This window comes from Balearica regulorum, chromosome 3, assembly GCF_011004875.1.
Source record: "Balearica regulorum gibbericeps isolate bBalReg1 chromosome 3, bBalReg1.pri, whole genome shotgun sequence".
NCBI classification, from domain to species: Eukaryota; Metazoa; Chordata; class Aves; order Gruiformes; family Gruidae; genus Balearica; species Balearica regulorum.
Window position 1 is genome coordinate 58,721,228 of NC_046186.1, and position 15,512 is coordinate 58,736,739.

At 41.9% G+C, this 15,512-nt stretch overlaps 1 protein-coding gene across 2 annotated transcripts; it reads right to left on the minus strand.

Annotated features, from left to right (window-relative positions):
* Window positions 1-404: 404 nt before the first annotated feature.
* HDDC2 (HD domain containing 2) lies at window positions 405-9,952 on the minus strand. 2 transcript variants are annotated; one of them, XM_075748026.1, is made up of 6 exons: window positions 9,796-9,952; window positions 9,055-9,176; window positions 7,999-8,101; window positions 5,561-5,629; window positions 1,734-1,872; window positions 405-543 (listed from the first exon to the last, which is right to left on the minus strand). In XM_075748026.1, exons 1-6 carry the CDS (start codon window positions 9,850-9,852, stop codon window positions 449-451), a joined length of 585 nt encoding a protein of 194 aa, XP_075604141.1. In that variant the 5' UTR covers window positions 9,853-9,952; the 3' UTR covers window positions 405-448. The 2 variants fall into 2 exon arrangements, with proteins under 2 accessions (XP_075604141.1, XP_075604142.1); XM_075748027.1 differs by lacking the exon at window positions 5,561-5,629.
* Between the last annotated feature and the right edge of the window lie 5,560 nt (window positions 9,953-15,512).

Here is a 15,512-nt window from a genome sequence, read left to right on the forward strand (position 1 = left end):
TCTGTAGCGCAGTGACCAGACATTAACCCATGTGATACAGAAGGTCCTTAAATCCACATGTACTTACAAGTCACAGAACAAGACTGCCTGTCCCAGTCAGTGCATTATGTCAACAGATTAGATTGCAATCAGCTAAATTTTAAACTTACCTGAATTTCTCCAGTGGAGAATCTATTTGTCACTGAGACTGCATCAATCAGAGGCTGATTTAAAAAAGAAAAAAAAAAAAAACCCCAAAACAAACTCATTCTAAATATTTGGTCTCTGATACAAGCTCTGATCCAGGAGGTAACTATCCCACCTGCTCCTATCTAAGTGGTCCTGGGATTCTCAGCAGTGAATGCACAGAAAAAAACCTGCTGGCAGAATTAGTGGTGCAATGGGAGAAGAAACAATGCACAGAATGTAAACCAAAACATTTATTATAGCTACAGCATTTGGGAAAACCTCAGGAATGTGAATGAGATGTAGCAGCTATTTTTTTATTCCTTTCTGTGTTAATCAGAGATACAAGCTGGAGTATTTCTGGGTGAACAAACTTTCCTGCAAAACAAAAGAAAGGGAAAGTTAATTAAAAATGCTCTCATTTTCCTACGTGTGAAAGGTTGGCAGTGAATGGTTAGCAGTGGTGTTGCTTTAGGCTTAAAATAAACATCAAGTTATTCTTTTAAGAAAGAGAGTACTCCTACTTTTCCCCCAAAAAAACACTTATGAAAATATTTATTCTCTGTTAAGACACTTGAGAGCTGACAAAAGGATGCACCCTGACCAGGACAATCCCATGCCAGGTATCCTGCTGCAGGAAACCACCCCAGTGACAGATGCACGTAGGGTATATGCTCTGGGCTCTACTGAGACACTACCTTAGTTTAAGTTACTGAGTTCTAGTAGGAGGGCAAAAACATCAATTAGAAAATTAAGTATTCCAGCTATGCTGATGATGTCCTTTTTTTTCCTTCCTCCCTAATCAAATTATTACATTTTTCAGAGATCTTATTATTTCCTCGAGGAGTCACCAAAGTGGAAATGGGACTTGTCAGGGACCGTGTCTGGTGACTTCTGGTCCTCTCCCCGAGTTTGTCTGTCCCTAGATTTCTCCCAAAATGGGATGACTTGGAGCCACAGTCCTCTTCTGGTGTTCAACTCCCTTGCTAAAACTATAAAGACTATTATTTTGCCTGTTTTTCCTCTCCACTATTGGTTTATTTTGGAAAAGATGAAAAGCAGTGGATAGAATAAAAAGTAATATACTTGCACCTACAACACTTCACTGAGCTGGTTCTCACATGTACCTTGGGCAGGTCACACAAGACCACACAGCTCACGCAGGGATAACAAATTCTACTTCCCCAGTTCATGAAACAAAGCAGAAACAAGCTGCTGTCAGAGCATCAGTGAAGAATGAAGCCTCCTTTATACCCCCTCTGATGGTACAGGGAGATCCTTAAAGAGACGCAAGCATCATGAAAGCTGGGCCTCTCTCTAGTTGTCCAAAGTGATGTAACAGGAACTTGGCGTAAATGAGATTCAGGTTCAATACACCTAAAGAAATGTAGGGTATGTTCACACTGCAGTAAGTTTCCCCAAAAATATTCAGGGTACCTGAACAATTAGTAAAATAACTAGTTCGCACTTGCTCTGAATGTCTATTAGAAAAAAAAAGACGACATTTTATTTATTTTATATCATTTACAAAAGTTTAAAAAAAAAAAAAAAAAGCCCAAATGTCATACCAGCAGTTGAATCGTAAAAATCCTGCAGTCTGCCAGGTGTGTTTTCCAACGCTTCGTACTCAAACGCTTGCAGTATCATCTCACACTGATCCAACTGTTTTACAAACTTGGCTTCTGCAGTACACTGGTTTTCATATTCCTGCATAGATTTGCAGTTATAAGAAAAAAATTGTGTTGTTCTGAAACAGCGTATTTGAAGTTCTTCACATATCTAGAATTTTTTTCATTAGTACAAGCCACTCCATAAATATTCATGACAGTTACATCTTTCACTCTCTTTTTAAGACTGCTATTCAGCAAAACACTTAACATAAATACGTGCTAAAATTCTATTAAATGTAATAGGACTTAAGAACACAATTCTTTTGCATACTCTAACTTAAAAACATATTGAGTGTTTTGGCTGAATCAGGGATGATCTGGAGACAACCCTACACCATATACAAGTTAAATACTAGGCTCTATTTAACATCATTTTCTATCAAGAAATCTTTTCAGACCTGGCTAAGGCTCTGAATTACCACAGTGTGTGCCTATGCTTTACCATTACCTATTTTTAAGATCTATTTTGCTCTTTTCTCCAGCACTTGCTGTTTTTATAAAGAGTTGTTCTTTACATTTCTCCTGTCATTCCTGCTTAATCTCTTTGGTCTAATCCGTCTGAGCTGCTTATGTCTTTATGTCTCTCCTAGGATATAGGGAGGGGAGTCGTTCAGGGGGTTCCTCCCCTTCAGACTTTAAGTCCTTTAATCTCTCTGCTATCTTTTCCCTCTCTCCAGTCGTCGTCAGTATATATTTGCGAGTCATTCACATTTCCAGTCAACTTGAACAATTTTGCTGTCATTTGCTTCCAGTGATGGCTGCAGATGAGTTTGCCATTTCATTTGCTCCACACCTACTGCACTGTATCTGATGTCTCATCAGCTGCTCTTCTCCTGACTTCCAAAACCAACCGCAGAAAAAGTCTTCTTTCTGTGCAGGTTACCATCACCTCGATACCCTCGGCAGGTCTGACCCCATTCATCATTGCCACCACCAATAATCAGACCAGAGGCTTAAGTACGCACCGGGCCCATCTGTGCTTTCAGATCCACACAACCCATGACACACAGCAGAGAGCGGCACGAGCGCAGGAAGAGTTTTTCCTACTGACCAAAGAAAGTGGTGTCTCTTTCTGCACCTTAAGAAGACAACTGTGGGTGTCATTCATAGTGGCAAGATCCTGGGTTGTAATTCCAGCACAGCGATGCTCAGATAAGTGTGACAGTCATTTCCTGGTCTGACATACTATTTAGGAGCCTGTTTGTTCTTACGCTTATTGCTTTACCTTTGAAAGTCAGAAATCCAGATTTTGATAGCCTTGATTGATTCATATACTGCTCTGTTCAGATTTGAACGATGCTTTGAATTTTCAGTTACATTTTGATCATTATTTTAGTAATCAAGTTCATTTCAACATTTTTACCTTCCTTTCCTCCTTTCAGTGTGAGCTTTGCCTCATCTTTAAATACTACTTCTTATTTTCTTAAATCTATTTATTTCTACTCTTTATTTTTTTGGGGCCAGCAAAGAGAACAAACTCTTGGCAGCACTACAAAGGAGAACTTCAGAACAGGGAGAATTATGGCTGTTTGCTTGTAAAGGTCTGTCCCACCTCCAGCAATTAATTGGAAGTATCAATCTGTTACCAATCTCTGTGCCATACAACCCACCAGATCTTATTCATACCTCAGCTCACATAAACCTCAAGAAACATCAGCTATTATATCTGCAGCTGTGCACCGTGCTGAAATAAACACTTACTGTTTCCTCCCTGCGGGTGTTTAAGAGTGCAAAATAACAGTATACTTTGGAAAAACAGTAACTGGTCTGTCAAACACCACAGTCTCGCTTTTAAAAATTACTCCAGTGCTTTTGCTTTTGAAAATAAAAAAAAAAAAAAAAAAGAGAGCAGGACAGAGCTGAAGCGTGCTGACTCATTTACTTTAATGGTTTTTTCAAATGTATTCTGGATTAAATTATAAAGGGAAAATATATCAGAGGCATCTTTCTGCTACCTTTCTGCCCTACACTACACTTGCAGAGTGCCCACCAATACAGTCCAAAGCAACTGTCCTCGTCGGGCTGAAAAGGGAAGAGGGGCAGAGACGAGGGCAAAGCAGCGCAGGACCGACCTGCTAAGACTGTCAGCAGATCTTGTCCCAGCCACTGTTCAGCTCCGGGCCATAACTTCCTTCACTCACAAAAAGAAATCAGAGGCAAATGCCTCTGACTAGCTGAGAGCAGAGTATCACACCAAATGATCAGAGGCTTCTTATTTTCTGCCTTTTTTATTTTTCTCCTTTTTTTATCTTTTTAGAGGCACCTAGTTGTTCCACTTAAAATAAGACTAGAGGGACTACATGTGAATATTAGATTTTTAGGTTACACTCGCTGCTATGTGGGTTACATTCACACTGCTGCATTGGAGACTCAATGCCAATAAGTTGTCCTGAAGGTAGAAACAAAGAACAAATGATCAAAACTGTGCGTATGTTAAATTATGGTTAATGAGACTGAGAAAAAGCTAACACACTGAAGAACTAACTGCATACTGAGCCAGCTCTTCGATAATCATAAGAGAAGACTGAGGCAAAGAAAAAAAAAAATATGCAAAAAAAGAAGTCCTACAGGACTAATCTTATCTATCAAAACCTCCTTTTTCTTAATTATAATAGCTTCCCAAAGGAGAAGGAACCAATGCTCACTACACAAATGCAGACACATTATTTCCCAGATCTGGTTATGCTGGTTTACTCCCTTTACCTTGAATTATAGCACTGAAAACCCATCCCCGCTGCCAGTTTCACCACACAACTACAATAAGAAAAAACCCACAAACAAACAGGGTGCTGTAACAAAAAGGCAGAAATTGGATGCAAATATCTGGAATTTAAGTACAGTCCAAGTGGAAAAGAATATAATCATAAAATACAGTTTTGGGTCACAGAGTCCAAGAAACCTATAATCTTTGTTTGCAACAGCACATGAAAAAGAGGCTGTGGAAGCACTTCTCCTCATGTGACTGCACGCCACGAGAAGATAAAGCACAGTAATTATAAACTTGAATTGTTTGGAAATAATCTAATCATCCCCAGTTTGCAAGTATAAAAGACCTTATGAATTAACAGCATGACTTCACATCAAGAAGTTAAATTACATTCAAATACAGAAAATACTTTCCAATACAAACACTTAAGCTACCCAAGACCAGCCAGCAATCTGCGTTGTTTGTAGAAAAGCACTGTTCTGTGTCAGTACACCACATTAAAGTTTAAACCAGAAGTTACTACTAAATATTTTAGCCTAATGGGCTGTATAATAAAGAAATTGAAGCCACGTAAACTATTACTTGCATAAAAAGCAGAAAATGCTCCACAGCATCATCAGCTCCCATTATTTTTCCTGTATTAAAAGATCATGAGCTGCAAACAGCCAGATGTGAACAAAAGAGAGAACGTAGTAAAAAAAAATCATATTTATATCCCAGAGGGCTGGATGTAGAGGACAAACCGTTCCTTCAGTTGTACAAAGCAAGCCCTGGACAGGTTCATCTGAAACTCGGAGATGCCAAAGGCAGAAGCTGGTTATTTTACCAAAGTTTGGGGTTTCTTTTTGAAAAGGATTCCAAAGTGATCTTGACTCATACCGTTAGCTTTATCTCCCAAGAAAATAAATCTACCTTGCTTGAGGTCAAAATAAGAGATGACACAGTTTCATAGTTAAACAGGAAGAGGACAACAGGTCACCCTGAATTTTAGCAAAGGATTAAAAGAACGCAAGCTTACTTCCCAGAGTTCATAGATTTCTTTTCTGAGGTCCTCTGGTAGAAGCTGGGTAAGTTGTTGCATAGCTGCCTGGAAAAAAAAAAAAAAAAAAGAAACCACTTCCATTTACCCATTTTTTGAGCAAGCACATTTTTATCTTTATTTTTTCTGAAGAATTAACTACTTGTTACCAAGTCTATAGAAACATACACTGCACAGAATATTATTCTAAAGTGCACGTGTACATAAATCTGCCAGAGAAACAGTAGGACCACTCAGTGAAGAATGTTTTCTGGGAGCTGCTTAAGTAAATTGTTAGAGGACTAGTCTAAAACACAAGAAAAACAACCTGAAAGCACATCCAAAATCTTTAAGAGTCCGAAAAGAAGTCCAGAGCAAAACAAGTAAGTCAAATGCCAGGGAACTGCTGTCAATTACCAGCTCTGCCTTCCAGATTTAACTCATGGAGGCAGCATTTGAACTTCACAGGTTACAGGTGCAGTTCATAAAAGTGGCTTCAAAATACTGACTCCTAGTATTGACAAGCAACTGCCCTGTCCCAAACACTCAACTAGCACATTTTCACTAGCAGGGCTGAGAACAGCTACTGACTGTCAGGCAGGCAACACAACATAAGCCTATAAAAATCTCCAATTTTGAAAAACAGAAAAAAAAATAAATCCATTTAATACCCTGCAGCAATAAAACACGGTGCTCCCAGACTGAGATACCATTTGTTCAACAACAAAAATCTTGGTACAAGGTTTAATGCAGTGTCAAATGGTATAACCAGCAAGCAGAAATTGTCGTGCATGCTCTTCGTGCTCTCCCAGCTGATCAGTCTCATTTCTGTGCTATTTCTACTATTTTCCTAGTAACACTAAGGGCTGCTTCCAAAACAATAAACATCACAGGCAAGACAAAGGTTTTGTGCCATGATTGTTTCTCCACTTCAAATACAGGGTATACTTTCACAATATGGCTGAACTGAATCAACTGCTCCCCACCACTGATGCACCAAGGTCTCATTCTTTCCCACCCCCTTCCAGCTCTGGAGCTCATCAGGTTTCAAGGTTAGCAGACCAAAATGACTTACCTGGCAAAACAAAACCCACCCAAAACAATCCCAAAGAAAAAACCCAAACTTTTTTTTTTCTTTTTTTAAAAAATAAAGTTAATTTTCTGCTGCCTTACCCTTGGCAAGACTAGCTGATTAAGCTTACTTCACAAGCAGCAAACTTCAGAACCAGCTCAACATCAGCTATAGAGCAAAGGGGAGAGTAAGGAGAACTGCAGCGGAAGGGAAGCAGCATATTGATAATGCAGCTCAAGCCACCTCATGAAACCACTAACCCCTGGTGTATTTCTACAACAAAGTATTTCAGAGTCAGCCTAAATGTTTAATGCTTGACCCTCCTTCCCATGAAGTCAACAGGAAAGTCTGCACGGAGTGAAACGGGAGCAGAAGGAGCTGCAAATACTTCAGAAAACTTCTTAAACATACTTAGGCATCAAAATATCTTGTTGATTGCTTAAATACAAATGAGAATTCCCTCCAGGCAGAGCTGAAGCCTGATCCTTGGTGACAAAACAACCTTTGGAGGCTTCCAGGAAAGAGTGGGGGGGCTTTGTTTGTTTAATGTAAGAACACACTAGGAAGTATATTGACAAAAAGAAATACCAAAATTGCAAACAGGAAAGATAGTACTTCAAGAATGCCGAATACCCCTTTGATCTTTAATATCCACTTTCTTAGCAAACAGCTTACTCCTAGAGTTAGTCATAGCCCCTCCAACCCCAAGTTTTAAACAGATAAGCACAAAATGGGAGGGGGGGGAATAATCACTGCAACTTTTTTTACGCTCTTTGAAGAGCTAATTGTGGCCCTGAATTGTTTCTGAGGCATCACATTGCCCTCTAGCTGTGGCTGGAGGAATGGGTTACATTTTCTTCAAAGAATGCAGCAAACCAGAAATGACAAACCACCAGTTTAGATACATGCAAGGCCAAAAATAAAATAACTCTAGGCACACTGCACTTAAAGACTCATGATCTCTGTCTGTGCAAATGGTTTAAATAAAGTCTCTGTCACAAGCATGCAATCTGGCACCACACAAATGATCTGCCACAGTCATCCACCCTTCTCAGTGCACCCACTCCCTGCTCCCCACCTCTTGGTAAGACCAGTCAACATGACTAACTCAGGCTGCCAAAAATCTGGCTACTTCAGGAATAAATGGCCAACATGAAGATTATTTCAAAGATTCTCCTTCCTCACTTTGTACTTAGTGATGTTACATGTACAAAAATCATGAGCTGAAAATTTCTGATTGATTGTGGCATACTTGTCCAATGCCAATGACAGTATTATGTTGCTTAGAGGGTCTCTTCGCTACCACCAGAACATTAACAACATGCAGAACGCCTCATAAACGTGGCTTTGCGCCTTATGTCCATACCTCTTCTCTCCTGTGTTTCTCCTCTTTTGAGATATTATCTGCAGGAGCAATATCTCCAACGATGCATTCAGCCATATCATGAACCAAAGCTAATCGTATGCATCTGTCAGGAAGCAAAGACAGAATAACTAGTTTTACAGCATTTTAAGTTAGATCTTGTTATTCATAAAGCTAAGAGACTGCATAATTTATCCCCTTCATATATTTTACAGGGTGATTTGGTTTTTTTTTTAATTTTACATAACATTTTTCATTTCTTTGCTAAGGGAAGCAGATTCAACCTCGACATGACTTAAATTCCTGATTTCTAGCTACTGCTGCTTGTAAACATAGATTCAAGAATAAATACAGCTTGTACAAGAGCACAGTATTCAAAATGTACTTAGCTTTTGTACGCTTGGCTGTCAGAGATGTTGTGATAACCAACTACGTTATACACTTCACATTAATGCTGCAACAAGTAGAAGGTAACGTGATTGGAGCCATCCCAAATTCAGTACATAATCTGACACTCACAGCTCTGTAGCTATGTCAGTCTGCAGCAGAAAACTCAGAAAAGTCTTCACTATTTTCATCAGCTCCTGAAAGGACAAAGCAAGTATGATCCCATACTAGACTTGACAACTCATTCAACACTAATGATGCTTTCTCTTCTACGCTATATGACTTCTGAGGCTCCTTACTGCTGCCAAGTGCTAATTAAGTCTGTCAAAATCCACACAGTGTATGACTTTGCTGCCTGTTGCTTCAAACCACGTTTTAACTGAGTCTTCAGCTTGCCTACTTATGGCTTCAGAGAAGGCCAGTCAGAGCCTCTGCATTAATGACTTGCCTCAGGACCTGCAATTTAGCAATAAAAGTCTTTAGCCCCTCTCAGCACTCCAGGTAAACAGCATCCTGTCCAAAGGATGGAGGGAAAAGAAGAGGGGAACTGCTTTCAAATTTCTGCAGTGTGTTTTAAAAGCTCTTCCTCAGGATGACAGCTATTTTAAGCATGTTTGTTGCAGCTCTCCCATGACATTAACAGATGATCGTGATAACCAGAGGCAGCCTTACCTGTCCTTGTTAAGGCTTTTGTCTTCGGTGACCAAAGCCATCATTGCCATCCTGTACATATGATCGGATACGCTCTCTGGCTTTGCCACGTTCCTGTACACCCATCCCGTCCGTGGTACTCTCTGCGTTAGGAAGCGTCACACCAACATAAATGTTAAAACCTTAGGTTTTGAAGGACCTCACTACAGAGACACCTGTAGAAATTTTGCCCCACTGCGACCTCCATGCTCCAGTGAGCTTTGATGCTTCTGGGAAACACCTGCCTCAAAGACTGGGCTCCCCCGAGGCTGTGACAGGATGCCTTTGCATTGCTATTCACAGAAAAATACCCACTAGCGGTCCCCACCACCACCGGCCGGCGTCCTCCTCAGCCTCACGGTGCTCCCGTCGAAGCGCCGGGCCACGCCTGCCCTCCTCCGGCCGGCACCCACATCTTCCCGCGGCTGCTCCAGCGCCGGGCCCGGCCGTCTCCGCTTCCAGGCGCCGCGGCGGGCCGACGGTCGCACCCCGGAGGCCCCGGCTCTCCGCCGGCCGCCCCGCTGCTAGGCCCCGGCGGGCCGGGCACCACCAATCGCGCCCCCGCTCCCAGCCCGGTGATTGCTAGGGAAACCAGCCCGATGGCCCCGGCCCGCGGAAAGGCCGCCGGCAGACACCCTGCCAGCCACCGCGGCCGCCCGGGCCCCCAGCGGGCCCGCCGCGCCGCCGAGGCAGCCCTTTTCCCCGCACCGCTCCCGCGCTCACCTTGAGCTGCCCCAGCAGCCGCAGGAAGGACAGCAGGCCGCCGCAGCTCGCCGCCATCCGCCGCCCAGCAGCCACTGCCTCCTCCCGCTCCTCCTTCCCCTCTGGGCGGCGCTGGGGAACGGAAAGGAGCGGCCGGCCAAGCGCCGCGCTCCCCGCCCCGTGAGCCGGCTGCGCAGTAACGCGTCTCCGGCTGCGGGGGGAAAGGCGATCGGTGGGGGTGCGTGGCGGAACCGTATTCCCGACGCTCCGGCTCCGCGGGGATTGATTCACCACAAACAGAGATTTAATAATAACGACTCAGACTGCGATTACAACGAGAAAAGCGGGAAGGAAGGGAAGGGAAGGGAAGGGAAGGGAAGGGAAGGGAAGGGAAGGGAAGGGAAGGGAAGGGAAGGGAAGGGAAGGGAAGGGAAGGGAAGGGAAGGGAAGGGAAGGGAAGGGAAGGGGTTGAGTCGCGTCGCGTCGCACAGGCAGAAATAACTCATACTTTAGTCAAAACTGATCATATAAGTGACCTTTAATATACTTAAAATACTTTAAAAAACGGTAAATATTGCAAACGTAATTATTCAGAGAGGGTAATTAGTGGAGTTGCTGCACTGAGAGGTTTAAATTATTTTGGACACTTGAGGAGTCTGGCTACAGGCACCTCCATCACTTTTACAAGTTTAATAAATAACACTGAATTACTTTACAATCGGTGGCTTTTCAAAATACATTGCATTTCTTTGCTATTTTTATATTGCCAACTGAAATAGCAGATAATGGTTTAAATGTGGAAATGAAATTCTCTGTTTTCAGAAGAGCACATCTGCAGTTTGCCAGATATCAACAGATGGCAGAGTATTTTTATTTTTGCTCACGTGTATACTTAAACACACTCTCAATAATAAAGCCCAGGCAACATTTTGGTCACCATTTTAAGGCTGTCTGCCCACAATAAACAAGAATAATAGACCAGGAAAGTCATCGGCTTTGCATTTGTGCACAATCATGAACAGGTTAGTTGGAAGGGACCTCTGGGTGTTGCACCGTCCAGCCTCCTGCTGAAAGTGGTGTGGTTTAGTCTCAACAGCTCTTGAAACCATCCAAGATAAAAATTTCAGTTTGTCAAGGTTAACTGCCTTCTAGGTAAATAATTTGTTTCATAATGTCCTTTTTGGACCTCCCAAGCCACTTCTGCCCATGGCTTCTTTTTGCATTGCCCGCCACTACCAAGTTTAACTGTCGTATTTGTAAACCCCCTTCAAGTAGCTGTAGGCTGCTGTTAAATGGCCCCTCACACTCTTCAACAGGCAAGAGAGGCCCAGGGTCCGTCAGCCTCTCCTTCAAAGTGATGTAATTTAGATCCCAGCTACCTTGGGTAGCCTTCACTGGAGAAGCCCCATCTTGATCTGGGGAAGCACCAAACTGGGCCCTGTGTCCAGCCAGGGCCTCACCAACGCTAAGCAGAGGGAGACAGTAACTTTCCTCAATCTATTGGCCATACTCCTTCTAATGTAGGCTACTGTGGGATTTGCCCTTTTCGGGATGAGAGCGCACTGCTCATATTGGCCTTGACTTTCACATAACCCCAGGTCCTTTTTGGTGAAGCTGTTGGGCAGCCTGTTTCTTCCCAGCTTGTACCAATGGAAGGGCTTGTTCTGCCTTAGGTGCAGGGCTGAGCGTTTCTCCTTGTTTGTGTTTCTCCTTGTTGCATGTGTTAAGGCTTCTGTCAGCCCACTCCTTAAGCTTCTCAAAGTCCCTCAGAAATGAAGCTCTACCATTTAATGTGTGAACCACCCACCCTAACATAGCGTTATCTCAAAAAACCTTTCCAGGTTTTTGATGAAGAAAATGAATGCTATTGTTACCAGAAAGTGGCAAAATAATTCACTCTCTAAGACTTAATTTTGAAGTTTTAGAAAGCAGGCATTCTTTATTGCAGCGCTGGGTGCATGGGGGATAGCTCCACCTAACGCGCGCCCAAAAGACAAAAGTTCATTCTTTATATATCTTAAGACATGAATATTCATACATTTTCCAAGAAATCTCCACCTCTCCGCCTATTACATTTACATAATGCTGGTGTTGCAAAACTACGCATGCGCGGGGGTCTCAGGTGGTCACCGGTGGTCATTTGGGGAGTTAGCCCCCCACTCCTTTTTCCCTTTTATGGTCACAAGTCTTTGAGGACAGTTTCTTCTCCTTGGATGTTTCCCAACTCTGTTGTCTGGCCAAGCTGTTCTTCCTTATCAACCCTGTTTGGGCAATCCTGCCAGGATGTTTCTATTCTCAAGGTTAGGATGTCTTCTCCGTACACATTAATTACTCATAGGCCTTGTTAAATTCAAAGCTAATCGTTGTTTGGTAAAAGAATTTCTCAACATTTCAATACTCACAGGTATCAATATGGTACCTAACATCAACCCCTAGAGTGCTCAACTTGTCACTGGCTTTCGGGCAGATTGCCATGCCACCAGCTGCCACCTGCTGAGCCCGCCAGCCAAGGCAGTTTTCAATGCATGTAACAGCCAGCTTGTTCATGCTGTATTTCCTCAGCTTGTGAGTGAAAGTGCTGTGGGAAATTATTTCAAAAGCTGTACTGAAATCAGGATCTATTGTGTCTGCTGCTCCTTCCTTGTCCTTGTAGCCAGCTGTTTCATCACAGAATGCAATCAGGTTGGCCAAGTGTGATTTGTCCTTTACAGGTCTCTCTCTAATAGAGCTTAATCAACTTACTTTCCGTGTGTTGCAGTCTCTGTAGCTGCAAACTGATTCTTTGATTTTCTGAACACTTGTCAAATACCTTCTGAACTCAGACAATCATAAAAATAACAGAGTAATTTAATAATTTGCATTTTAAATAAGATGGTGTATCTAGTTCAGGAATGCTATTTTTAAGGCTAGCTGATAACAGATGCTTTGTCTTTTAACCCTTCCTGAATCTTTCTGTTCAACATACATGTTTAATATTCATAGCCCTTTAAATCCAGTAATCCATTTGCTTTTGCAAATTCTTTAACAATTCTTTAATATGGATGAGTCTTGTACAGCACACATGAGGAGGCATGATTTTCAATTTTATTGTGTGACAACTTCTTTGCCACCGGTGCCCTTAAGATAAGTTTCTAGAACAAACTCTTCTGTGACACTAATGAGGCTGGGCTCGCAGGCCCTGACCTTGGCTGTCCATTTAGTTTAGAGAACACTATCAAAAGCAGCACACCCGCATTCACAGATTGATTTTTCTAATGCACTTAATATCTCTGCCCCATTTGAGCCCTCTGGAGCTTTGAATGCTCTGGAGACCTGAGATTGCCCGTGGTGTTAGGAAGAACAGAAAGCTGCTGGGTACAGGATGGCAACAACATCATTTAACATCATGGTGGAGAACAATTTCTCAGGCATCAGCTATAAATAATGTCTTGGCTTATGTTTTTCCACACAGAATTTCTTTAAAAGTGTACACTAACGTGTACCATTTATGTGGGATAAAATTTACATGAGATAGATACACTTGTACTTAACAGATGTTATTCCTTTGTATTCATACTTATGTCATTTTTGTAATATTTATAAGATTTTGTATTATTTGTATGTAATTAAATGTAATTTTTGTACTATGTAATGTAATTTTGGTAATATTTGTATTTATGTAATTGTTATTTGTTTGCACAAGTAATTGCTTATTTATGCTAGTTTTCTGCCCAGTTATTCTGGAACAGTACTAGAAGTAGAATTTATAGCTTTTCCAAGTACTTACCAAATGCATCATGTGTCATATTAGATAAATAGACTCTCTGTAGACTGGAGGACCATAATATAGTACAAATTTTAGCTCTATTAAAATCTGTCATGATTTTATTCTTAAGTATCCCGAAAACAGAAACAAATTTGGGATGCCCAGCTCCTTGCAATTTTAAGCAGCTCTTTAATTCAGAAACTTTAGCAAGGATTTGCAAAGTCTCCCTACAGGATATTAAGATATCGTTAAGGCTTAAGTCTCAATCTTTCATCAATCTCAAATGGCTTCCCCCCCCCATCTTTTGCCAGAACAGATGGCAATTCCAAAGGAGAAACACAGAATTAGTGGTTTTGTTATCGCTGAGTAATTATTATTTGCTAGCTGGAGATGGCGCTCTCTGCCCACAAATTTCTGCTTTGACCACATTTGCTGCTACCCAATGCCAGGCTGAAACTATGCTTTAGTTTCTTTAAAAATGCAGCACTGAGGAGCAGGAGATGTTTTACACGCTTGGCACAGTAATATGAAAATCATCTCCACAAATGCCAGATGACTGGGGACAGACCCATTAACTATTCGTAAGGTGGATCTTAATGAGCTTGTTGTTTATGTAACGCAATGCCAATAATAACACGTGGGATTTCGAAAACTCTTATGTGTTCTGCCAACACGGACACTGCAAACCTTGTGTTGGCAAAATATCTTCAGGAAAAGCAAGTAATTGATTGGATTCATTTGTTACCATCTGGCAGGGGAAAAAAAAAAGTAAAAAAAAGTTGTGTAGTTCACTGGCTGTAGCAAAACGATTGCGTATCACAGGCCCGACAGGCAGGAACAACAGCCCTGATGTCGTCCTTAAGAGCAAAAAAGATTGAAAAGCACCTGCCAGACACTGTAAGTGGTCATTTTAATTCTCCAGACCATATTATATCTTTCTTTACCGGAGGCAGTCCTAGCAATGATGCAGCAGTAGCTAGTGGAAATCTGTTGCAAGAACCCTCGGTAATGGTAGAGAAAGCGTCAAACCACTGGAGTGACACACCACATGAGGGGGTGCACCAGAGCCACCACATCAGAAAAAGTAAACAAAAAGGGAACGAGCAGATTGTTTCAGTCTTTCGTGAAACTTGTGCGGACATCAGTGGAAAGTATATCTAAAGGCTGAGGAGAAATTACACTTATGGTAGTCTTCCTATAGTCGGCAATAGCTGACCAGAGTAGCCTCGTTCATTGTAGGTAACCTGTAGGATCACTACCAAATAGAAAAATGTTCTTCTCGCTGCTGTCGCACAGCATCTTGGGCTTTCTGTGATTAACAAGAGATTTTCTATCAGAACCCTTAGGATCAGCCTATCTAAACCTATAAAATGAAGAAAAAGTGGTCTTCCCTTATTTGTGTACCAGATCAGCAGAGCCAGGAGTAGAACTTTAGAATAGCGCATTTAAGGAGAAAAAAAAAAAAAAAGTCAATTTAAGAGCAAATCAGTCTTACATGAGCAGAACATTTCTAATGTAAAAAGGCAGCTGAATTAGAGGATTAGGTCACACTGCCCGATTAACATCATTTGATCTTCTGCTATTGAAAAGCCACTGGGCTTCTCAGAGAATGGAAGCATTCAAACTTTAAATGAAACCACAAGCCTGGCTTAGAAAAAATGCTAAACTGAAAACAACTTGCCTTGCTTCAGTAATTGTCTGTTTCTCTCTGCTGCTTGGGGGATGCATCCAAATCAGGATTTAGAAATCCCTCACATTTCAATATAACAAAGAAAGGCTGCAAAACTGAGCAAGGGCATCCCAGGCACTACCTGGGAGAGGCTTATAGCATGTGAAGCTTGCCTTGCTTTGCCATATCGTATTTGTTTCTCATTTAAAGGTGGAACAAAGATACTCAGATCTGTTTTCTCTGCAACGCATTCACTGTTGGTTTTGCCTTTTTAACTTTTTTGGGGGGCAGACAACAAAACACGTGAAGCTCACCCTGGACCGC

Bases quoted from the DNA above. Each gene is read 5' to 3' on its own strand.
- HDDC2 (XM_075748026.1), bottom strand. From the start codon at position 9,852: ATGGCGGCGAGCTGCGGCGGCCTGCTGTCCTTCCTGCGGCTGCTGGGG. The intron at 9,177-9,795 runs GTGAGCGCGGGA...TTCCTAACGCAG, and splicing joins GGCTGCTGGGGCAGCTCAAG to AGAGTACCACGGACGGGATG. The intron at 544-1,733 runs GTATGACATTTG...TTTGTTTTGCAG, and splicing joins TTTTTACGATTCAACTGCTG to GAAAGTTTGTTCACCCAGAA.